This window comes from Urocitellus parryii, chromosome 4 (assembly GCF_045843805.1).
Source record: "Urocitellus parryii isolate mUroPar1 chromosome 4, mUroPar1.hap1, whole genome shotgun sequence".
NCBI lineage: Eukaryota > Metazoa > Chordata > Mammalia > Rodentia > Sciuridae > Urocitellus > Urocitellus parryii.
The window spans coordinates 113,632,353-113,656,575 of record NC_135534.1 but is presented as its reverse complement, the minus strand read 5'-3'; the positions used below and the strand labels follow the sequence as shown (position 1 = coordinate 113,656,575).

At 51.4% G+C, this 24,223-nt stretch overlaps 1 protein-coding gene across 2 annotated transcripts in view; it reads left to right on the top strand.

Moving 5' to 3' along the window:
- Positions 1–24,223, top strand: part of Kirrel3 (kirre like nephrin family adhesion molecule 3) — a 124,304-nt gene that overhangs the window by 87,500 nt on the left and 12,581 nt on the right. For both annotated transcript variants that reach the window (XM_077797790.1, XM_077797789.1), the window contains exons 5-11: positions 2,856–3,006; positions 9,325–9,430; positions 14,562–14,710; positions 15,559–15,686; positions 16,655–16,781; positions 20,592–20,692; positions 23,131–23,329. In XM_077797790.1, the coding sequence (XP_077653916.1) occupies positions 2,856–3,006; positions 9,325–9,430; positions 14,562–14,710; positions 15,559–15,686; positions 16,655–16,781; positions 20,592–20,692; positions 23,131–23,329 (961 nt within the window). The remainder of the gene's footprint in view (positions 1–2,855; positions 3,007–9,324; positions 9,431–14,561; positions 14,711–15,558; positions 15,687–16,654; positions 16,782–20,591; positions 20,693–23,130; positions 23,330–24,223) is intronic.

Genomic DNA, 24,223 nt, shown 5'->3' with positions numbered 1-24,223 from the left:
GGGTACAGATCGGGTAGCCCGGGTGCTCGCCTTCTCCTTGCCTTCTCCTTTGTTTAATGAACACATCTCCCTTTTTCTCTAATTAGGTGAAACAAACAACTTGAACCAGAATTTGTATTTCCCAGAAAGCACACGCCCGGACACAGTAAATATGTCATTAATCATCATTCCCAGGCAGAGGAGCACGCTGGGCTGGAGAGGAGGGGAAGCAGTCAGAAGACCTAATTAGAGCCCAGCCTCCCTGCCCCCTCCCACTGGCACCCACACACAGGCTCCCTGCCACCACGACCAGAGTCCAGCAAGTGGAGGGTGGGGGGGGGGTCCCCAGGCAGAGTCAGAGTTATATAAATATCCCTTGTTAGCACCTCAGAAGAAAGGAGGTGAGAAGAACAATGCAGTCCCCTCCTCCGCTCCTCCCCTCACCCCACCCCCAGGTCTTATTCTCATCCAGGAAATTGTTCTTATTATCACTTAGCTATTTATAGTCACAGTGAGGTTTGCCGAACAGCCCCAAGCCAGCCTGGTGCTGTGGTGCTGGCTCTAGCTGGGGGATAAATGATATGCCCTCCAGACATTTTTTGGACCTCAGTCAAGCACCCTGGCTCAGAGGCGACCTGAAGACTCTGGCCCTGTGGGCTATTTGGCCTGATCCCTTTGTTTGCTAGGACTGGCCACATCCTTCTCCTCTGGTCCCTGTGCCCAGGACCAGTGCCTCCCAGTAAAGAAAGTGCTGAGTCCTCAGGCCACCAAGGCCTGGCTGGTGTACAGTATAGGAGAAAGTCCAGAGCTACTGCCCTGTGGCTCTCCCTAGAATGTCAGAGTCTGGCTTGGCCCAAAGCAGGATGTGTTGTTTTGTTGTTGTTGCTTTTGTTGTTGTTGTTGTTGTTTAATTTTGAAATCAGGGTCTCAATAGGTTAACGCAGGCTGGCCTCAAATTTGAGATCCTCCTGCCTCAGCCTCCCAAGTTGCTGGGATTGCAGGAATGCACCACTATACCCAGTGATGCATTGATCTAGGCTGAGGCTCAGGCTAGGTTCTCCTTGTCCCAGAAGTCACAAGCTTTGCCCCGTGTTGAGAAGGATCACCCCAAGCTGAGATAGATTCCAGTAGCCCACAGATTTCTGCTAGTTACCTCAGTAGTCATTCTCCTCCAGAGTACTGAATCAGTGATTGTTTCCACCTGCAAGGCCCAGGTCATAGGAACTGACCTCTGGCATCTCAGGAGGCTGGACGGGGTCACTCATTCTGAAATACCAGTCTACACTCTGCCCAGTAAGTTCCTCTTGCTCAGTTTTCTCTTGCAAAATAACGATAATGCTCTTGAGAATGAGAAGCAACCCCATTGTTATTTCTTGGGAGGTTTTGAGGAAGTAGAGTCATCTATTCCCTGGCCCCAACTGGGGCAAAGCACGGCTGCTTCCAGTACCTCTTCCAAAGTGAAGTCCCTCCCAGGATGGGACAGAAAGTCTTCAAAAGATGAACAGACTCCAGTTTCTACCCTCCCACCCAGACACCCTCCCCAGCACGTGACTCCCTTGATGGGCCCCAAACTGATGGGGAGGTAGCTAGAAAGAGGAACAGGGGAGGGCAGAAGGTAGCAGCCCTGATGAGAGAACTAGGGACAGAATGGCATTTTGATCCAGTAGGAAACAGCAATGGCCCCAGAAGAGAGGGGACCAAAGGCTTTAGGACTTGCCTTGGTTTCCAAGAGCTTCCATAACAAAGCACCACATTCTGGTGCTTAAAACAGCAATGCTTTGTTCTCGACAGCTGTGGAGGCCAACAAGTCAGAAATCAAGGTGACGGCAGGCTTTCCCGCCTTTCAAGTATCTAGAGAAGAAGGCTCTCTGTCTCATCCAGCCCTGGCGGCTCCTCTTACATGTGGCAGCATTATTCCAATCTCTGCCTCTGTCTTCACATGGTTGCCTCTGATTCTGTGTCATCTGCTCCTCTCAAAAGGACAGTCATTGGGTTTAGGGAGGACCTAAACCCAGGAGGATCTCATCTCCAAACCTTAGAGATTAATAAGTACTTAACTAATCTGCAAGGCCCTATTTCCACATGGGATCGTGTAAGTTTCTGGGTAGACATGAATTTGGGGATACAGTTCAACCCACTGCACGACCCAAGTCTTTAAGTCACTACCAACATAAAGTATGAGTTTAGTCAAGTCCTGTCTCCTCTGTTAATTTCACCTGTTTCCTCCCCAGTCAGATGGAAAATAATGATATCTGTCCTGCTATGATTTGGTGGAGGCTCTAATGAGATAGGGAAGGGAAATGGTTTGAAAAGACAAAAGGGAAATATGTAGGGAAATAATTAAAAGTGGATGTGCATTGCTTCTGCCTACATCCCTACCCTGCTCTGTCCTTGCCTCCATGCCCCCAGTCGCATCCCCTTCTGCAGACCGTAACCTTTCAGGGGCCACAAGTGGCCGCCCATTGCAAACTACCTCCTTGCTTTTTGCACAGACCTAAGACTCACCCTGACACCAGAGGCAAAATAGATGTCAGTTCATTTCTACATAAAACCTACTTGAAGCCTGATTTCCATTAGCCCCAGCCTGATTTCTTCTGTGCTTTTAGCTTACAAGTCCAGGCCGATTTTCACGCATGATAATAATATTTCTAGTTGCTTTTTCCTTCCACACCCCAGCACTCATGCCAGGGAACCAAGAGTAACCTCACCCCCAGCTCTGCAGAGAGACTGAAACCCTGGTCTCCTGAGCTGACCTACACACCCACACACTCCATCACTGCTCTCTCTTCTCCTCTCTGAGCTGGGCCCTGAGCCACCCAGGCCAACACAGCCCAGTGACATGGGGCCTTCTGTCCCTTTTCCCCCTCCTCTTCCAGACCCTGCTTCGAGATGGCAAGCGTGAGAGCATCGTCAGCACCCTCTTCATCTCCCCCGGTGATGTAGAGAATGGACAGAGCATCGTGTGCCGTGCCACCAACAAAGCCATCCCTGGGGGGAAGGAGACTTCAGTCACCATCGACATCCAGCGTGAGTACCGACCAGCCTCACCTGGCCTGGCCAGGCCCAGGATGGGAAATATCTTTTACCCCTGACCAGAGCTGGGGCCATCTGAAGGGAGAGGATGGGCCAGACAGCTCTGTGGATTGGCCAGTTTGTGTGAATGGGCACAAAGGACTATCTTGTTCTTATTGTCATGTGAAGCACAGATGAGAGTCCTCTGCAGAGGACATCTTCGAGTCACATTCACACTATATATCCACGTCAACCAACAGTCAGCAGCTGGCCCCACTGGCCTGCGGGAAAGGGAGCCAAGGCAAAGATGCTGGGAGCTGACAGGCACTCAGGGTCCAGAATGGGTCATAGCCGTGTGCCCTGGAGAGGGTCTACAGAGCCGCTCTCATGCCAGGGTTGGTCAAGGGGATTAGAGGAAGAGGAAGAAGGATGGGTGTTCATTCAGCTCATACTTTGCATGCATTGTCTCCTTTAGTCCTTACAACAGCACTTGGAGGAAATATGACTGTGGTCCCTAAATGGGGAGAGTGAGGCATCAAAAGGTTGGTTAATTTTCCCAAGGCCACAGAGGGGGCCAGGCACCAGAGCTTTCCAGAGCCCACCCTGATAGCCCAACTTCTATACTCCGAGTCAGCCTTCAGCAGGTATGGCTATTACCGTTGATATCAACAATCACATGCTGTTAAGATCCACCAGCAACACATCCCAAAAGCCACCTAAAGGAGATCCCTAAATGTCCCCTAAAAAAATCCCCCTAAAGTGCCTGTAAGCCCCAGGAGCTTGACAAGGCCTTACTCACAGGACCAGTATGGGGTAGGTTTAAAGTATCATCCCTCAAAGGTGGACTTCTCCCCTCTCAGATGCCCTCCCTGCCATGGAACATAATGCCACTACATGCTGGTGACCTCGCACATAGTTGGTCATAGACTCTGAGTGACATGACTGCAGTTGTAGGCTGGCATTCATGGTCTCCTCAGCACTTCACTCGTTTTTGAAGAAATGCTTTATAACACTTCCTAACAGCCCTGACTTGTCTAAGGGTTCTTGACTCTGGGCATCATATGGCTTCCCAGGGATGTGGAGTCCACAAGAGCTGTGCCTTAGGATTTCTAGAGCCTATCTTGGCATCCAGAGAGCAGAAGTTCCTCCCTCACTGCCAGCATCCTGACCCCATTTAGATTCCAGAGGGAGAAAGAAATGGTTATAAACATCAGGAAGGTCCCAATGCCTGGAGAGAATGGTGGAGTTCTTGGGAAGGCTTATCTTCACTATCTTGCCAGCAACTAAAAATCCCCTTGACCCCACAATGCACACCCCAGGGCTACTTCTTCCAGTTACTCTTCATTAATGAGAGTAGAGAGCAGCAGAGCTCTTGCTGAGCCTAAGGCCAGGAAGCTAGAGGGAGGTGCCAAGGGCACAAAATTTAAGGAGGCCTCCTTTGATGGTGTAAGTATAGGGTGGGTCCTGAGAGGGAGGGCCTCCTTCAATTTTGCACCTGAGGTTCCTCCATTTCTTGGCCCTAGTCCTGCCCTGGCTCTCAGCACCACCTGCTTCTGTCCCAGTGAACTGGGGTTTGGAGCACAGGCCCAGCTCTGAGAGGAGGCAAGATGCTCTTGGGCTGGACAGCGTGACAGCCAGAACAGCTCCACCACTCCCGAGCTTGGCAGGCCTGAGCTTGTCAATCTTCACATCCCACCCCCAACTCGGGTTTCTTGTCTGATCTGACCAATGATGTCTCTAGGATTGACCATGAAGAAGAGCTCACTCTCTCTAGACAAAAGCCAGATCTGGGGGAGGCACAAAGTATCAAAGCCCCCGAATATCTGTGGCCACTGCATGGAGCCCCTGATCTCCTTCCCCCAATCCTGGGCAGGAGACCTATACCAGCTACAGAATCCCATACAAAACAGACAACCTAGCTGGCTCTCCCAAGACAGCAGCCAGGACCCTGGCAGGGAAGGGGGGAAGTAGCAGTGTTTCTGCTCCAGGCCACTCTCCATCACCCAGAAGAACCTCTCCCAGCAACAAGAGAGTCATCATAGTAATAGCCCACCCAGCTATTCAAAGACATCCTCTAGACGCACTCCAGCAAGAGGATCAATTTACCAGGCTGCACATGCTCTGGGGTCTGTATCAAGATGTCAAGGGCCTCTCCAGGTCTCTGGGCCCTGCCTGACTTTGCTTCCAAGGACATCTCAACTGTATCAGGAGGGAGGCATCATGACTGAGGTCAGGCTCAGAACCCAGGTCTCCGGTTTCCTGGAAGGGCCCATCCAAAGCAGCACAGGGTAGTCGTTAAGGCTTGGCATTCTTCCTGGTTTGAATACTGAATCTGCCACTTACTGAGTGACACTCACCTGGTTAGTTACTCACTCTGTGCCTCAGTTTCCCTATTCATACATGGTGGTAGTCAGACTTACCTCCTGAGGTTGCAGTGAGAATTTCATTCAATCACTTACGTCAGCCCCTAGCACCATGCCTAACTCATTAGGAGCATTGTAGCCAATGCATTAGGACAAACAGCCACAAGTACATGGCGGCCACTCCCCAGGGAGCCCCCCCCCCAGCCCTAACAGGGGACAGGCCTTTATCCATTGGCCCCTGGACTCCATCTCCCACAACCAGAAGGTGTTTATAAGTGCCTGCCAAGCAAAAGCACAGCCTCTCCCTCAGCTCCCTCCGCCTCCTCCTTCCTCCTCCATTGATTCATTTGTTCATTCTGTAAGCGTCCGACTGTTTGCCGTGGACACCGTGGGCTGGATCAGAGCCGCCTGTGCAAACCTGCTCATTTTCTCAGTCAACCAAGAAGCATCCAGACTCAGCAAAAGCACATTTGTTGTTTGTTTCCCTTGGTCTTTATATGTTACCCAACGGAAGACAAAGCCCCCAGATTGAGTAATGGGAGAGAAAGCTTAACACCCCCAAAGCCTCGCCACATCTGGACTCCATGTCCAGCTGCCAAGTTTCAAATGGATGTGCTATAAAATCACTGAGTCATGAAGTTTCTCTTTCCCGCCCCCTCCTCCGTGTAATACTTTCCCTGAAAACACACACACACCCACATACACACACGCACGCAGGTTGCTGATAGAAACACTAACAGACTCTCAGCTGTAACATCTGTTCAATGTGATCTCAGTTCCACTAGCTACATCAAAGCTGCCCTCCTGCAAGTTATGCAGCCGACATCACAAGTGGGATTAAAATCATGTTTAATAGTTGGATATGACATAAACTATTTATACTTCGGGAGCTTGGCAGACTCCTGGAAATTCATATCCTGCACATCCAGAGGAGACGGGAGAGGAATGGAGAAGGGATGTAGGCATCTCTGAGTCTGGAGTAGAGGTGTGCAGGTAAAACTGGTGTGTGTGTGGAGCCCTCCTGGGACTGCTCTCCTGAGGCTCTTCAGGACAGGCTGGGGACTAAACATATTGTAGAAAGGAAGGGAGAAAGCAGAAGAGAGGCCTCCACCGGCTAAACTGATAATGGCAGGTGTGTGGTGGAGCATCAGGCAGAAAGAAGGGTCCTCCAACAGGTGGGCTCCATTCCCCTGCCTCCCAAGAGCCCAACACTTTGTAAAGGACACTTAGCTAAGGGATGGGCCTTCTATTCCTCAAATTTCTCCCCTAATTCTATGGTGGGTTCCTAGATTCTATTGAAATGACACCTTCACTTCCTCAAACAAAAGCTGGTTTCACAGTATTAGAATTCATCATGTGAGGACACGGGCCAGCTGCATATTGGATCCAAATGACAATCACCAAACCCCTATGCCTCCAGACATGCTTCTCCACAGCAAGGTGCAACCTCCCCTCTGGGTCTCCACAGGTGATCAGCTTAGCCACCAGCCCTGCATGGAAAGAGGGTCAGCTGCCTGATTCAGCCTTGCTCTGGAAGCTGGTGGGCAGCAGCTGGGGAGAGGATATAGGATTTTCTAGGTGGGTGGGCAAGGGTCCTGGGAGGTGGAAGGAGAGTTCTCATGGCTATTCCTTGCTAGATACATCTTTGTGACCATTTGCATTATTGGTTGAAATAGCCACCTGTGTTAGTCAGCTTTCCACCACTAAAAGAAATATCTGGGATTATCAACTTATAAAAAGGAAACATTGATTTTGTATCAGAGTTTTGGAGGTTCCGGTCCATGGTTTATTGACCCTGTTGTTTTGGGTATGTGGCAAGGTAGCATATCATGGCAGGAGAGTATGGTGGAGCAAGATGGCTCACCTCATAACCAGGAAGCAAAAGAGAGAAAGAGGAAGAGACCAGGATCCCACAGCATTCCCCACCCCCACCCCCCGCCAAAAGCACATGCTCAATGACGGAAAGACCTCCCACTAGGGCCTGCTCTCAAGGTTTCCACCACCTCCCAACAGTACCTTGTAATTGCCCACAAAAAGGTAGCAGACCAGCTGCTCCTGCACCAGATGCTTCCCAGATATGTAGTTCCCATCCTGAACTAGGAGATATTATGAGAATAGGCTTCCAGCATAGGTAACTGCCCACTGCTCAGATCATGGAGTTCTCCCCAGCATCTGCAGATCCTAACAAGTCCAGTGGACACCTCGCAGGACAACACCTATGTTCCCACACTGGCAGTGAAACATGGCACTAGCATGCATGGGGGTCAGTAGTCCTGACCTCACCTCCAGCCTTATTCCACAGCTGCAGGGTCTCAGAACCCCACCTGCCTCAACTAGGTGCCCACACCCAGTGGCCACAGTCTTTTTCCCTGTGCTCCTTTTCCCAGGGAATCAGAGTGATCAGTATTTTTCTTGATGGCCTCTACAGAACTGGCTTCCTTACTTCTTTTTCTGGGCTGAGCTGAACCCCCTAGCAAACCCTCATGACCTTTCACAATTTGCTTTGCGTGCTGGTGGGGAGCAGCCCAGGGTGCTGGCTAGCACGTGGGAACTGAAGTGCCCTTTAAGTCAGCCTAAAGTTGAAAGCCAGCCTGGCCTCCAGGCTGTGACAAGGGAGAGGGTCGAGCACTGGATCATGGCCTCCTCTCCCCTGGGGTGCAGATGACGCGGGGGAGGTCGAGAGCAGCTGCCCCTTAGCAGGGCAGGGCCAGGCTGACATGAGGCCATTTGTGGGCTGATCTCCACCTCTCTTCCTCTCTGCTGAAGTCCCCTCAAACTCTATTCCCATTTTTCCACCTCTCAAGTCTGTTTTTCCCTCTCCCTTTTCTCTATTTCTTGTTATTTTGTTTGGAGTTTCTCCTAACACCCTGTCATTTTCTGTCTCCGCCTGCTGGGTCTCCCTTTGTCTTTTCTGCTTTCAGTGAGAAATTTTCCTGTGATTATGCATCGCTGCAAATATGTCTGTCTGTCTCTGTCCATCTCTCTGCTTCTCTAGGTTTCTGTCTCCTTTTTTTACTCTTCTGCATTTCTCAATCCATGTCTGTAAGTCTGTTGTCCACCCGTGTCTCTGTCTCTCTCCCCTCATCTTTGTACCTATCCCTCTCTTTCCCCTCCCTCATCTCTGTACCTATCTCTCTGCCTCTCTCATCCCTCCTCTCTGTTTCTGTCTGTCTGTCCCTCTCTGTAGTCTCTCCCAGGTCTCTGTCACCCTCTGTGTGTCTGTCTCTCCAACATGTCCGTGCCACTCTGCTTGCCTCCCAAACCGTCTGTGCAGATCTCTCTGTGTCTTGCTGTCGCTGGTTCCTGTCTTCCTGTCTCTCTCCCTCTCTCTCTTACTTTCTGTCTCCTCCACCTCCCACCATTTAGCACTTCAGAGTTTGGCTTCTTATCATGTCAAATGAGAAAACTGTAGCCCCAGCCCTGGGAGCTGAGGGACTGGTGACACCAGTCAGGACTCAGTGGAGATGATCATGCTGATGAAAGGCTGTAAATGCCACTTTCAAGTTACCAGATGCCCCAGAACCTTCACACAGAGAGAAACAAACAGACATTTCAAAGACAGGAAGCTGGTATTGAAATGGAGCTGGGGGTCCACACTCCCCCAAACCCTGCACCTGCTTCTCCTCTGCTTCCTGAAGTGTTTTGTTCTGTCCAGAAGCTGGAGGCTGGACAGAATGTTCCTGGGACCCAAACAATGGCAGCTCCCTGAGGGACATTCACTTCAATACCAGGCCTTGAATCCACAGAGGGGCCAAGGTCCCCCCAGGACCCTTGAGGTTTGCACCTCCAGGGAGCAGGAGCCTCCTGCTGAGCCCCTCTTTCTGAAGACCTCAAGCCTGATGGCTATTCTGAGGTCCCCATATGGTGGCATCTCTGGCCTTAACCTCCTTGTGTTCCAGAGGGTCTTTCTGCCCTAAAATTCCACGCCCCCCCTCCGCCCCGACTACAAGAGAATCTCTTCTCCCTGCAGACCCCCCACTTGTCAACCTGTCAGTGGAACCGCAGCCGGTGCTGGAGGACAACGTCGTCACATTCCACTGCTCTGCAAAGGCCAACCCAGCTGTCACCCAGTACAGGTGAGCATCACTGCTGTGGAGGCACAGCCTGACCTCAGCCCCCCACCCCATGCCTGTCGTGTAGGATGTCACTTATCGTCCATGCATGGCTACCATGTGTGATTCACTGCAGGTGTCCAGATAGCCTTGTAATCAAATAACCCCCACACCCACCCACCTGCTGGCCAGGTGGACTCTTCCCTTCCTTCATGCGGCACGCATGCCTCTTCCACAGGAGGCAAGATGCTGTGCCCCTCTTGTTCAAACAGCTTGGTTACTCGGTATTTCTGAAAAGAGGGAGAAAGGCTCAGGAACAAAAGTTAAAACACACCAGAAGACTCAGGAGAGTCATTAGACTCTATTTGACTGCTCAGGGTCCAGTGGGAGCTTCAGGACCCATGTGTTCTTGCCACAACATTGATAAAACCATCACTGTTTTTGGGGGTTTTTTTTTCTTTTTTTTTGTTGTTTTAGTATTAGGGATTGAACACAGGAACTTTTACCCCTAAGCTACATCCCCAGCCCTTTTTATTTTGAAACAGGCTCTCACTCACTTGTATCTTTGCCTCTTAACAGAGCTTCTTAAAGGCAAGAACTGCAATTTAGTCACTTATGGCTCTCAGCATGTAGCCCAGCGCATGGCATCAAACTAGGGCTCCTTATGTGCATCTGATGGATGCGATCTCTGAAGGCCCAGAGCTGCTCCTCTGGGAGCCGCCCCACCTATGTGCATCGCCACACAGGATTCCAGAAACTAAGTGTTCTGAGAGTTCCTCAAATGCAGGCTGAGGATACTTACCTCACCTCCTTTGGATGTTCCTTTGTGATACTCACCAACGCCCTAACTCGGCCCTGTCCTTTCCCACCAGCCCGGGCTCCATGGCAGGGCCCAGGGCATCACCTCTGCCATGGATTCGGTCATTAAGCTGCAGCCTCAGAAAATGCCAAGGAAGATAATGGTCTCGGTCTAGGAAAGCAGCCGGCCTTAGGAAGTGGAGGACTGGGAGACAGGAGGCAACACGGCCCCAGCAGGCAGAAGGCAGGGAAATGGGTCAAAGAGGCAGCCGAGACTCAGGTTGCACATAAGGAACAGCTCCCTGCAGCGTGGATAATTAAGCAGCCTGGGAACAAGGAACCCAGGAAGGGCATGAACCTTTCCCTAAGGACATTTTAAAATAGGATGGAAACCCATCTGCCCTGCCTGATTTAACCCTTCCCTACCCTGGATGCAGTAAGACCGGGTGACCTTCAGGGTCCCTTCCAAGCCAAGGACCCCTGGCTCCCAGAAATTGTGCAACCCACTCAGGTCCAGCAGGCAGGTCTGATATGGCTAGGGTCTGGCGTCTGTCCAGAAGTGACTTAAAGATCCAGAAGGAAAAACCAAGACTCCTTCTCTCTGAACTGTCACCCCAGGCCTGCTGGGCCTGGGCTGCTCTCCTCTGTCTGCGCCCATCCCTGAGTTCATGGTCCCCAAATACCAGGTGTGACATGCCCAGAAAACTCTGCTAATGCCAGTTTCCCAGGGCGGCCCCTGTCACCTAGAGAGCCCCCACCCAGGACCTACCCCTGCCCCATTCACCTTCACAACCAGACCCCACATGCCTGCTGAATCCCAGAGACAGGGACAGACAGATTCCAATTTCCACTTCTTGTCACTGCCAAGATCCTGGTCATCTGAGTACTTAGTGATCAGAGACTGGACACACAGCAGGACAAGACCCAGAAGATAGAGCCTCTGCCAGCAGGCCACCCCACACCGTGGCAGGTTATGCAAATGTGCAGGAAAGGAGGCTGCTGAACCTGACTGCCAGGGCCACCCACTTAAAAAAAACAGCAAGAAGACCAACGATAATAAGGACAAGGTCATTATAAAGCACACGTGGTCAATCGTGAAAACTGGTGAATCTAGGCAAAGAAAAGATGGCAGTTAACGGGGCTATATTGTAACTTTTCTCTCATTTTGAAAGTTGGGATTTTTTTCAAATAAAAAGTTAATAAACACACAGAGAACATACAGGTTTCCCTAGACACTAGGATCCTGTGGGATTCCCTTCCTCTCTGTCCCACTCTGGAGCTCAGGGAACCCCAAGCGAGACCCTCGTGTATAGAGGAGCACTGAGGAGCAGGAGGGGCACTAGTTCTTATTCATCACTGTCCCTCATCATCAGCCAAGCGCCCTGAAAACATGTTAGTGCAGGCTTGGGCTCCCTCCAGGATTCCAGAGGCTTTGGGGGAGCCCTCTGGCACCCAGGAAAAGGCAGGACAGTCTGGGTAGGCTGAGCTGCAAAACAAAGGAGGTGGAAGGGCTGTGGAGAGAGGAGGCTGCGGGCACCTGCAGGCACCCGAGCCCACCCACACCTGCTCAGCCCCTCCCCACCCCCACAAGACCTCACCAGATTCTCCCTCTAGATGCAGCGTTGGAACCCAGAGGGAAAAGCCTTAAGCAAATCCCATCACCTAAGTACATTGATTTTTCCCAACTGACTTTGACACGATTACAGGGATCTTTGTTTCTTTATTTTGATTCGTCTTGATTGCTTCCTCTCTGGTCTACCTAAAAGGCTGTAATCTCTGAAATTAGAGATTGGCCCTCCCCCATGCCAACATCCCAAAAGGGGCAGGGCTGGGCAGAGAGGCTGTTACTTCAGCTGCCCCTGGGACCTGGGGCGAGAGGTGCTGTGGGCTTTTTCTTTGGAAGGTTTTTCTGTGTGTCTCCAGCAGACAGCAGGATGGGGGGCTGGCAGTGCCCAGACGAAGCGCAGGGCTGTTCAATGCTCCAGTGTGAGGGCTGTGACATGCCAGGCCTCCTGATTCTGTGATATAAATAATTAATCCTCTTACATTTGTTCAGACCAAATTAGACATTGATTGGGAAAGGCTTAAGCTGACTCCATTTCAGAGGGGCTGGGAGAGGCGGTGGAAGTAACAGCAGATGCACTAGAATGTTCCGACCCCCAAGAGGAAGAGGAGCCACAGACCAACAGGAGGAAAGGGAAGAGATGAGAGGAGGTGGGGGCTCTTTGGTTTCCAGCCCCATGCTGTGGCTGGAGTGCAGTGGTTAGAGCCTTTGGGCTTGTGAAAAGGCCCCTCAGAGGGCTGTTTAGTGTGGGAGGGAAGAAGAGGGGGAGGAAAGACTGGCTGGACAGGCTGAGCAAGATGGGAGCAGAGGTCTCTGGTGGAGTGGAGGGAGGGGTACCACCTCAAAAGGCCCTGGCCTTGGGTTCCTGAGGATCCTACCCCCACAGCCAGCTCCTGCTACAACTCTGAGAGAGCCTCCTCCCTAAGGGTCTGTCAGAAAAGGCCCAACCCCTCCGAGAGGCCCTGGGGAAGGAAAAAACCTGGGCCTGCCCATCAGACCCAGTAATCCTGGCCCCAAGCCAGCCCCGGCCTCAGCCCCAGTCCCCTGGTGCTGAAAGCAGCCAGGAGCAGGGGCCTGACTTGGGTAGAGCAGAGCTTCTTCCTGCCCTCCCCACTGCTCCAACCCCCTCGCTTCAGCCGAGTAGAAGAAATAGGGTCTGGACACAGATCCTCGGCTGTGTGTCTGAAACTGAATTAATCCACCTCAGGCAGGGGCCGTGCCTGACTATTAAGTCTGGTCATTAAATTAAACTTAGGAATTGAAACGATTCATGAATAACTCATAATGGTTTGTTGGGAAGCTCCTTAAGCTCTCAGGGAGCTATGCTTTGCTCTTGTTGTTAAACCATAATTGTTATTATTAATCGGGTTCTTAATAATTACCCGATATTAATTCAAGATAACCACCGCGTGGTGCCAGCCTAGGTGTTCCATGGGATGCACAGGAGTGGTGTCTTTCGGGACTAGACCAGACTGGGCCAAGAACTGATGGAGGGGAGGGAGGAGATGGGACTCAGTAGTACCAGGAAAGATCCAAGAGCACAGGAAGGGGAAGAGAGCAGCCAGCAGCCACAGGGGAGCTGTGGCTGTAGGGCACCATGGTGGAGGCTGAGCAGCCTCTCCATCTTCAGAAAGATACAGCCCTAAAGCAGCCTTGAGCTACAATAGGAGGAACCTGGTTAGAAATTCTGTGATTTCAAAGAGAGGGACTGTTGTCCGTAATAGGATTGATTATATCAGGAAAGTGGTGAGCTCTCTCTCCTTGGAGATCTGCAAGGAAAGGTCCCACCTTCACACACGTGCACACGCACATGTGTACATGCTCATACCCACGTGCAAAGGCTCACATGCACACACATTCTCGATGCATGCAAGCACCCTTGTGGGGCTGCAGCTCTGCAGACACATAGAAGGGACCTGGTGGCTGGTCCAGTGCAGCAATTGCCATCCCAGGGTCAGTTAGAACCAAGCCAAGCCTAAGGCTTTTCAGTCTCTGCCACCTCCATTCCCTGTGGTACTGACTGGCATCTGAGAGAAACCTCCTGTCTGCCCCCCCACTCTGAATCAAGGTTGATGGAGATGTGACCTTGTAATAATAAAGGCAGGTGAGAGAGCAGAGGCTGAGGAGGAATCAGAGCAAGTGCCAACCCTGGGAGAGGTTGAATGGACTTCCAGGGAGAGCAGGAGCACCAGACAGGCTCTGCCCTAAGAGCAGGAGTCAGGACTGAGAGCTGAGAGAGGGGGGCATGTGGGAAGAGAGGGACAGGCAGGCACCTCACACCCCTCCCACATCTCACTGTGCTTGAAAACCAAACTTCCTGGGGCCCCAGTTTTCTCTTGTGTGTGTAGGGACGTGTGTGTCCACATGCACACTGGTGCATAGGCATGTAATCGTTAGACCTTGAACTCCCAGGGCATAGATTCATACCCCTTGTCCAATGTTTCCCAGGGTAGGGCCTATGACAGAGCTCAGAGCAGGACAGCCAGGCTATTTGGTGTCCAACAGTTGGGTTGTCCATGGTCTAGCCAGGCAGATGGGCTGGCCAGCCCGATAACCAAGATACCTCCCTCCAGAATAACCCACTTGTCAAATGCCACTGACTATGGCCCCAAAGCCCACCGCCTGCATGACCTATGGGAGGGTGCAAGTCCAACTCCTCCCTGAGCCTTTGAAATAACCCCTGTGCAGAGACAGCCCCTGTGAGAGCTGCTTTCTTGTGGGATGAGGGCATCCAGCTCCCTGAGGGATGGCCTTGTATTCGAGATGCACCCAGCACCCTGGCCTCTGTTGCAGATGGGCCAAGCGGGGCCAGATCATCAAGGAGGCCTCTGGGGAGGTGTATAGAACCACTGTGGACTACACGTACTTCTCAGAGCCTGTGTCCTGCGAGGTGACCAATGCTCTGGGCAGCACCAACCTCAGCCGCACGGTGGACGTCTATTGTGAGTACAGAAATTGGGAGCTTCTCTGCATGAGCAGAACTGGGTAGTCTCTGGCTGGAGGAACCATGGCTGGATTCATTGCATGCAACATAAACATCATGCTTCCCAAGCGTACAGTGCATTGTACTTTGCAAAAAGCTTCCTTGTCTAGGGTTTCATGCTGATTTTGATCTTCAGAATGACCCAGCTCAGACTGCTATAACAAATTACCGTAGTTTGGATGACTTAAACAACAGAAACCAGAGTGCCAGTGTGGTTGGTTCTGGTGAGGGCTCCCTTCCTGGCTTGCAAACAGCTGCCTTCTCACCTGTTATCACCTGGCACAGAGAAAGAAAGGAACCAAGCTCTCTTCTGTCCCTTCTTAGTTATTGTTGTTTATTTGTTTTCTCAGTATTGAGGATTGAACCCAGGGGCACTCTACCTCTGAGCTACACCCCCAGACCTTTTTTTTTTTTTTTTTTTTTTTTTTGAGACACAGACTCACTAGGTTGCCAGGCTGACTTTAAGTCTGTGATCCTCCTGCCCCAACCTCCTAAATAGCTGGGATTAGAGGTGTGTGCCACAGCACATGGCTTCAAGCACATTTTCTAGGGATGGTACTGCCTACTCCTTGTGGACCTAAGAAAGGCTGAGTGTGGGGGACAGGGGTCTCCTTCTCACTTCCCAATCCCACTCCCAGACCCCAGGTCTAGCCCAGGCAGAAGGGTAAAGGAATGGGCCGAGTGGATTGAGATGGCCCAATACCCTGCTCTTTCCTTTCTTCCTGTCACAATGAGGGGGGCAGCAGGAGGGTCACGGGAGCTCCCCAGCCCACCTGAGGCCTCTCTTCTTCTTCCTCCCCATCACAGTTGGACCCAGGATGACCACAGAGCCCCAGTCCCTGCTCGTGGATCTGGGCTCTGATGCAGTCTTCAGCTGCGCCTGGATTGGCAACCCGTCCCTGACCATCGTATGGATGAAGCGGGGCTCTGGCGTGGTGAGTCCACCACATTGACCCCAGGGGACCTCTGGCAGGGTGGGGGCATAGTAGACAGGAGGACCCCTCTCATAGTTAGGTGAGGAGAGTCAGCCTCCAGAAGAGGATCCCATAAAGAGGAGAGGGAACCCAGGTGCCCACCTGTACCCATCTCACCCTGAACACATTCGGCTTTTGCAATTTTGCCCTATGGTGAACCTTATAAAGGCAGGTAGTCAGTAATATGGAGTTGGGGGAAGTCACTTGAAAGACTTTTCAGTTCCCTCCCGGCCCAAAATGTTACCCCTAACCTTGGAGTTACCCTGTGCTTTCTTCCTGGGGTCTTCTTTTGAAATGTATGTATTCTGTAGTGTTCATGAGTTTGCCAGACGACCCTCCACAGGGACAGCAGTGAGGACCTTGGGTCAGGAAGGAGAGGGAGACAGAAGGAACTGAGCCTCTGAGACGGCCAGTAACCGACCAGAGCCACACGGGTATTAGCTGCCAGAGCCAGGACTCAAACACTGACCTATCTAATGCCAAAGTCTACTTTCCTGTCATCGCCCCAAACTGTGTCCCAAAGGGATACTGAACCTGACTCAGACAACACAGGTCCAGGACCCTCCGCCATTCAGCCACAGGGTAATCTCATCCATGGCCAGCCTGGGAGAGGATGAGCCATTGAAGGTAGAGGATGGTCAGCATCCCCTCTCTCTGGGAAAGCTGGGGGTACCCAGCCAAGGAGTCCTCCCTCCACACACTGCCCACAGGGCTGCACCTGGACGTACTGCAGCAGTGTCTCTGTGTAGGTGGGGGCTGCTCTCCACATCCACAGGGCCCAGTCTGCCTACTGCCTTCCCACCCGGGGTTTTACCAGGACACTGTCACCTACTTACTACCAGGCCTGCCTCTCAGCCACCAGGTTGAGAGACAAAAAGAGAGAATCCCCCCCCCAGCTCTTTGTGAGTGACCTTCCCCCATTTTTCCAGGTTCTAAGCAACGAGAAGACCCTGACACTCAAATCTGTCCGCCAGGAGGATGCTGGGAAGTACGTGTGCCGGGCCGTGGTGCCCCGGGTAGGAGCTGGGGAGCGTGAGGTGACCCTGACTGTCAATGGTAAGACCCCCAGGGGGGTGGGCTGGGGCAGGGGGTGTACCAGGCATTGCCCCAAAGGGACTGTCACTGGCTCTGGGCCTTGCTACCACCTCCAGCTATGGTCCTCAGTAGTTATGTCTGCCCCTTTTGGAGTCCTGGTCAGAGCCAAGTTTGGAGGTGAAGAAGAGCCTGGAGGGTTTTCTGATCACATCTCTCCTTTCTGTTATGTCTAAAGGGGTCTCATAGTAGCTGATGATTTTTTATCCTGGACAGGAAAAGAGTCAGAGGTCACCTTGTGACCATATCCCTTGTCTGCCCTTTGATCTTGACCTGGCCATGGGGATTTTAAAGGCACATCCCCCACTTTTATGGCCATCACACAGAGCCACTCAGCCATGGAGAGCTGTCACCACCCCAGGGACCAGGTGTGTAGGGGCCTCTTGAGGGCAAGGAACATGTCTCACTATACACAACGACAATAATGACAGCAGGACAGTGTTGTAAGAGTGGGAGTCAGTCAATAGCTAGGGTAGAGGGGCAGGATCTTCAGATCAGATCTGGCTGCCGATGTGGGTGGCCATGGAGAAGCTGGGACCTAGCCCAGGCCAGACCCAAGAAGGTGTGGTGCCAAAACAGAAACCCCAATGTCCCCACTGTGATGTGTGCTTGGGCTGTGATAAAGCTACCCATTGGAGAGGGTGAGAGACACCAAGGCCATGTCCCTCAGCCACCTCCAAGGGTTTGACCCCATTTCTGGTGTGGTCATGATCCTTTGGGAGCCCCCTGCTCCCACCAAAGGCTGCCTGGGATCAAAAACCTAAGCCACAGACCCAGCTGTGTAGGCCTCTAGATCTGGCTCCAGAGCAGGGGCCTGGGAGGGGACTCGCTGAGGGAAATCAGCCTGTTGGCTTCATCTCCACCCAGGGAGCTGCCCACTGACAGCCTCATCTAGTCTCCCCCTTTGCTAGAGAACTAAACCAGCTTGGTGCCTCCTCAGCATCCCCCTCTGCGTTCCCATTAGCCAGCTCCCATTCCAGGTGTATTTCCTTTCCTCTGCCTCCCCGACAGGTATGGCAACCCCAGAGAGAGGGTGAATCTGCCCAGACACCAGAGCGTTCACAGACCACCTGTCCAGGGCAGAACCCCAGCTCCAGAGCGCTCCAGCCTTCCTGTGTGTCCCCAGGATGCCACCAATAAATTGGCACTGCAGGGCTAAAAATAACAGCATCTGATCGCGCCTCCGTATATCCATGGCAACACAGGCTGCAGCCTTTTCCTGCCGTGCCAGTGTCTGACACTCGGCTCAGTGCACCAGGCCACAGTGAACCAGCCATCTTCCCACTGCCCACTCTGGGGAGGGCGCTGGGGAGTCGGGCTGTCCACGCCTGCTGCCAGCTGCAGTCCACACGCCTGGGACCCTCAGACTCACAAGTGCCTTCCAGGGTCCTGGAGCCAGAAGCTATTAACTGAGCATCCTGGTTTCTGGGGAAAAGGGTGAATAAGGAGGGGCTGACATCTTTCTGTCACTTGTAGACATTCAAGCACTTTAATGGAAATTAAAAGAGGTTTTGTTTTGTTTTGTTTTTAAAGAGTAGAAATCCCCACCCCAACCTGCACCCTGGGGAACTCAAGCTTTGGGCTGGACACAGCAGCCTGGGCCCTGGCATTCACCTGGGGTTTAATTTTTCCATCTCTCTCTCAACCTCCACGTCTTTCAGCAAGTGCCTCCCCTAGGTTGCCAGGCAGAGAAAGGCTGAAGGGATTGAAGTAAGGAAACTGCTGTTTACTTCTGCCAGTCTAGGGCTGCCTGGCACTGGGGCAGGAGGCTGGACGAAGTGGCTCAGGGAGAGGAGCCTGCCAAGACCCCTTCTGTCTCCAGCTTTGGAAAATAGGTGGACGGGTAGTGAAGCCCTCGGACAGGGGCCAGGCATGTGTCAAAGGCATGTGATGGCATAGAAGCATCCAGAATGAACTGAGTTCCCATCACAATAAATCCCTGTTCCTGGGCACCTGCAGGCCAGAACCCTTTGGGGAATGAATTGGCACGGATCTCAACTGAGCTTGCTTAAACCAGGTAGCTGCAGGAAGGGGAAGATATTTGCCATTGGCTGACTCCCCCAATCCCATTTTTTTTATCCTGGCTTTTGTTTTCACTTAAGGAGCCCATAAATGCATAGGCATTTGCTGATAGTTTTTAGAATCTTGTGAACCCCTCTGGGAATTCCTAGTTCCTGGGAAGTGAAAGGAAAAGATTTTATGGTATCATCACTGTTTAGCCCAGCAGCAAATCAAAGAACCATCCATGTTCCAGAAACATAGAGTCTCATCTCTTTGGACCAAAGGCCTCTTGGAGCTAAAGAGATTTAAAGGCGGAAGGCAGGGCTCAGCCCACTCTTACAGCCATCTGAAGGTGGAAGTCCCTGCCCTGAGGTTACCCACCTCTTCCCAAGCCCTTTGTATCCTAACCTCAAGAGAAGCCATGGGAGTGGCTCCCAATACCTTTTTTCCCTTGGCTGAGAGCTACTCATGGAAATGCAAATCTGTTTTAATTAAGGTGGCTAATAAACAGCAATTATGTTTGCAGCGATTTTTGTTTTGTTCCCAGCATAATTTTGCACATTCTCCCCATCATTACTCTTATCTGTCTTTCCTAAGACATCAACCCTGAGATGGGGAAGGGAGTTCAACCACACCCCATCCCCAACCACTTATCCCAGCTAGAAAATTAGCTGAGCAAATGGTTGTAGTAGCTGTTTCTCTTTCCCACTTTCAATGTCAGGTTGGGATCACACAGAAAAGACTTAGGTTAGATAACTGGCAGAACTGGAAAAGAAGCACTATAGACAAGTTCTGCTTCGGGTGGACTCTCCCTGTTGCCTGATGTGCTAAATGTGACAGGCACTCTCAGAACTTGCCACCCATAAACATGTCGTACCTGCATGCATATTGAATGGGATAATATTGAGGTTAGTTTTAGAGCTGTGGTCTCACTAGGGCCATCTACGTATGTGTGTGGAGACAAGATTATAAACTACAGGATCTACTGAGACACATATTGGATTAAGATAGTGAACATGGGGCTGGGGATATGGCTCAAGCAATAGTGCGCTCGCCTAGCATGTGCAAGGCACTGGGTTCGATCCTCAGCACCACATAAAAATAAAATAAAGATATTGTGTCCACCTAAAGCTAAAAAATAAATATCAAAAAAAAAAAAAGATCGTGAACATGGCCAACACATTTCACCTATCCTGGGTGATTTTGGCCCCTGGTAGAGGGACAGCACCCTTTTTCTTCCTCTGGAGGAACCTGGCCGAATACAGCCAGTTTGTTAGGCAAGAGCGCCCTCTACTGGAGAATTGAGAAATGGCTTGAACTCTAACAGCTGCCTAGGCGGGCGACATTCATTAGGGCTGTTCTCCTTCATCATGACACCTGCCCCCATTCTGGAGCTTCCCAGGTTCACCACCTCCTTCCTAAAGCTTTCCCAGAACGCCAGATAGAATTATTCTCTCTCCCCTGAAGTCGGTTGGCAGTTTATCTGCACTGCTTCTGTGCTATGAACGCTCACCACCTTTTATTACAGTTATTTATGTCTTCTGGGGATTCTGACTTAGAAGCATTCACTCATGATCCCTTGAGAGGTTTACGACTTAATGCCTAATTTATCTTCAAGTCGCCTACCTTGCACTCTGCCTTGCACATGTGAGCCTTCCGTAAATGTTTGCTGAATGCTTGGATTAATGAGTACACTTTTGAACCCACCACAGAGGGTGCCAGCTGGAGACCTGCCCTTCCTGGATCCCTAATGTGTTGCTGTCTCCCCAACAGGACCCCCCATCATCTCCAGCACCCAGACCCAGCACGCCCTCCACGGTGAGAAAGGCCAGATCAAATGCTTCATCCGGAGCACACCGCCACCAGACAGAATAGTGAGTGCTCCAGGGAACAGGGCAGGCCTGGCGCCCCCACCCCCAGCAGCCCAGGGGTCACCTCTGCCAAGAGCCCAGCAGTCAGCCAGTGGGGATACACCTCCCAGACTCACTTTCCTCAAGGAAAATCATACCTACCTTCTCTCTCTTGGGAACCCATCCTGAGAACAATTACAGGCAACCTCCCTTCTTGGATCAGGAGTGTTCCCAGGATGTGTCTGCCGTTTGGCTGAGTTCAGGGTTAATGATTCTAACCAAATCTGCATCCTGGGGAAGAGGGGAAAGATGAATGATTTCTTCTGTTTCCTGGGTTCAAGGCCAGTCTGGCAAAATCGTAAGCTGAGTGGAGTTTATAGTTGGCTACTGCTTTCTGTGCCTCCCAGAGCCCTTCTCTTAAAGAGTCTCTTCTGCCCTTAATGGCAACAGGGAACCCCTCATCCTGCACCATAAGTGCTCCCCTCTGAAATGACTGATCCATTCTTCCCTTCCTCCAGCTGTACCCTGCAAGACAGTCAAGGCACCCTGTGAACTGTTGCCCACCCTTGCTCCCACTCCCAGGTGTTTGCATTTTTTTTAAAGAGAGGGTCTTGCACCCAAATCCATCTGAAATTGGCAGAAGCTCAGGCATGAAAGTAATGAAAAGAGAGCACTCGGTAGCACAATTGGGGACAAGATATTATTTCAGCAATCCCCAATACCTAAGAGAGTCCTGCTCTAAGACTGCCCAGGGTCAACTCCACAGGGAAGTCCCTCCTTTCCACAGGGCAGCAGTGCCTGGAGAGTGGTGTCGGGTGGGGCCAGGTGCTGAGCTTGTGAGAGCCTGTGTGTGCCTGAGACATCAGTCTGTGCAAACAGTAAATGTCATCTTAGTAAACTAAGATTTTATTAGAATGTTATTGCTCTTACACATTTTCTCAGGCATTCTGTTCATTCATTGTTTGAAAGATTCACCAAAAGATTGTAAAAACTCCCACACTGAACTAATACCTATGCCTCTCCATTCACTTTACTTTTTAATTTTTAAAAAAATTATAAATGTAAGCCCACACATCTGTAATCCCAGTTATTCAGAAAGCTAAGGCAGGAGGATCACAAGTTTGAGGCCACTTACTGAGACCCTGGGGCAACTTACTGAGACCCTGTTTCAAAACAAAATATAAAAGTGCTGGGGGTGTAGCTTACTGGTAGATTCCCAGACTTACCTAGCATGTGAGAGGCCCTGGGTTCGATCCCCAGCACCACACACACATAATTCATAAATACAACACATGCCCCTTGTAAAACATCCCATCCAATCACCCTTGAGCATTTTCACACCATCGTTCTCTCACAGATACCTAACTGTAACCTAGTGATTCTCAAGTGGCAATTTGTCCCCCAGGGGATATTTGGCTGTCACAACTTTGAAGGTTGATGCTGGTGCTTAGTGAGTAGAAGCCAGGGCAGCTGTGAACAGCCTGCCGAGCACAGGGCAGCCCCAGCACTAAGAAGGGGTTGGTCCAGAGTTTGAAAAGCCCTGCTCCAGCTCACCTGGATGGAGCCTCTGGGCACTACTGGCACGACTGAGTTCCCATGAACACTGCTAGCTGTTGTGTGCAAGAGACACCTTGAGGTGTTTGCAATGTTCATGGAATGACTCTGAAAACAATTAAATTATCTTCCCTGTAAACTTTTGAAAAGGCCAATTCACAACACTAGATGAATCATTCTGGGCTACCTCAGGCTGAGTGAGTTAGCAGCACGGCACAGGGTGCCCATGAGGAGGTCCACATGGGAGAAAGACACACACAGGGCTCAGCTTGTCACCATAAGAGTCCCTCTTTGCCAGAAAATGTTCCAAATGCAGTTGTGCATAAGGCCCTCCTTGGAAGGAAATGGCCTCTGAGATGACCCTAACTTCTGTGTGTACATGCGTATATGTGTTTGTGATGTGTATACATGTATATGTGTATAGTGTGCTATATATGCATGTATATATGTGTGAATATATGCTGTGTGTGTAGTGTATATACATGTAGTACACATATATATGTATAGTGCAGTGTGTATGCATGTGTTTGTAGTGTGTGGTATGATAGACACACACATGTACCTGTATATATATATATTGGTGATGTGCCTGTATGTGTGAGTTGTGATGTTTATACGTGTTTCAGTATATGCAGGTGTGGATGCATGTTTGTGGTGTATGGTACATGTGTGTACCATGATATGGGTGGTATGCTATGTGTATACATGCATGGTGATGTGTGATGGTGTGCACTGTTTTATGTATGTGATGTGTGTGCAAGTATTCATGTGTACACATATTGGTAGTGTGTGGCAGTAAGCATGAACTTGAGCCTGGCCGTGTCAGTGCCTGGGGTGGGGAGGTGACATTGAGGTCCTGGCATGGGCAGCCTATAGGGGTCTCCTACTAACTCTGGGCACCCTGGCAGGCCTGGTCCTGGAAGGAGAATGTGCTGGAGTCGGGGACGTCTGGGCGCTACACAGTGGAGACGGTCAGCACGGAGGAGGGTGTCATCTCCACCCTGACCATCAGCAACATTGTCCGGGCGGACTTCCAAACCATCTATAACTGCACCGCCTGGAACAGCTTTGGCTCTGACACCGAGATCATCCGGCTCAAGGAGCAAGGTGAGGGCCACCAGGGCCACCAGAGCAACTTGGTGGTCCCCAAGCAGGGTGCAAGGCAGGTCCGAGAACCAGTCACAGCATTCTTTACCTGCCACACAGCCCCCACTGGCTCCCCTCTGAGGCAAGGGGCACCAGCCCCATCAGGAAGCCAGAAGGGGAAGAAATTTCTGGGAGTGACAGAATACTTCAGGGAAAGGTGACCACAGAACGAGCTGGGCTGACCAGTCTTGTTGAGATGCCCAGAAGCTTCCAAAGGCCCTGGCCTCCACACCCTCTGCCCTTCCTTGTAGGCGCTGGTCTGATGCCAAAGTGCCCTTATGACAGGGTAGAAGTCCAGCAGGGGGTGCCAAGCTAAAACTGGGGGGGTGCCTGAGGGTCCAGATCCCTGGTGTGGGGAGGCAGGACCCAGACCATCAGCAGTTCCAGGACTAGACACGTGGACCACAGAGCTATAAAAGGAAGACTGGGCAAAGGGTGCAGAACAGCCAGGTTGGCATGAAGGGAGGAAAAAGAGTCCCCCACTGTGACCCCATGCATAGACTGTCCCAGCTCCTTGTCAGACAGGTGCTAAGAACTCCAGTCTCTGCTCAAAGTTCCTGGGCACCAACTACCAGGTGGAGAACCTCAGAGGGCCACTGCGGGCTGGTTGCAGAGAAGCTCCACATGCAGCCAGCAGCGCGGCTGCTCCTGAAGTGGGCCGTGGAACTTGCCCCTGGGCCAGTCAGAGCTCAGCCAGGGAGGTCCCGGGATGGTGTTCAGCCAGGTTGGGCCTCCCCAAAAAAGATTCAGGGCCAAGCAGTTTGTCCCAGCTGAGCCCCTGAGGCCTCTAGGGATCACATGGCGATCGCACCTAAGGGTCAAATCTCAGAGTGTCTCCTACCTCCTCTACCTTAA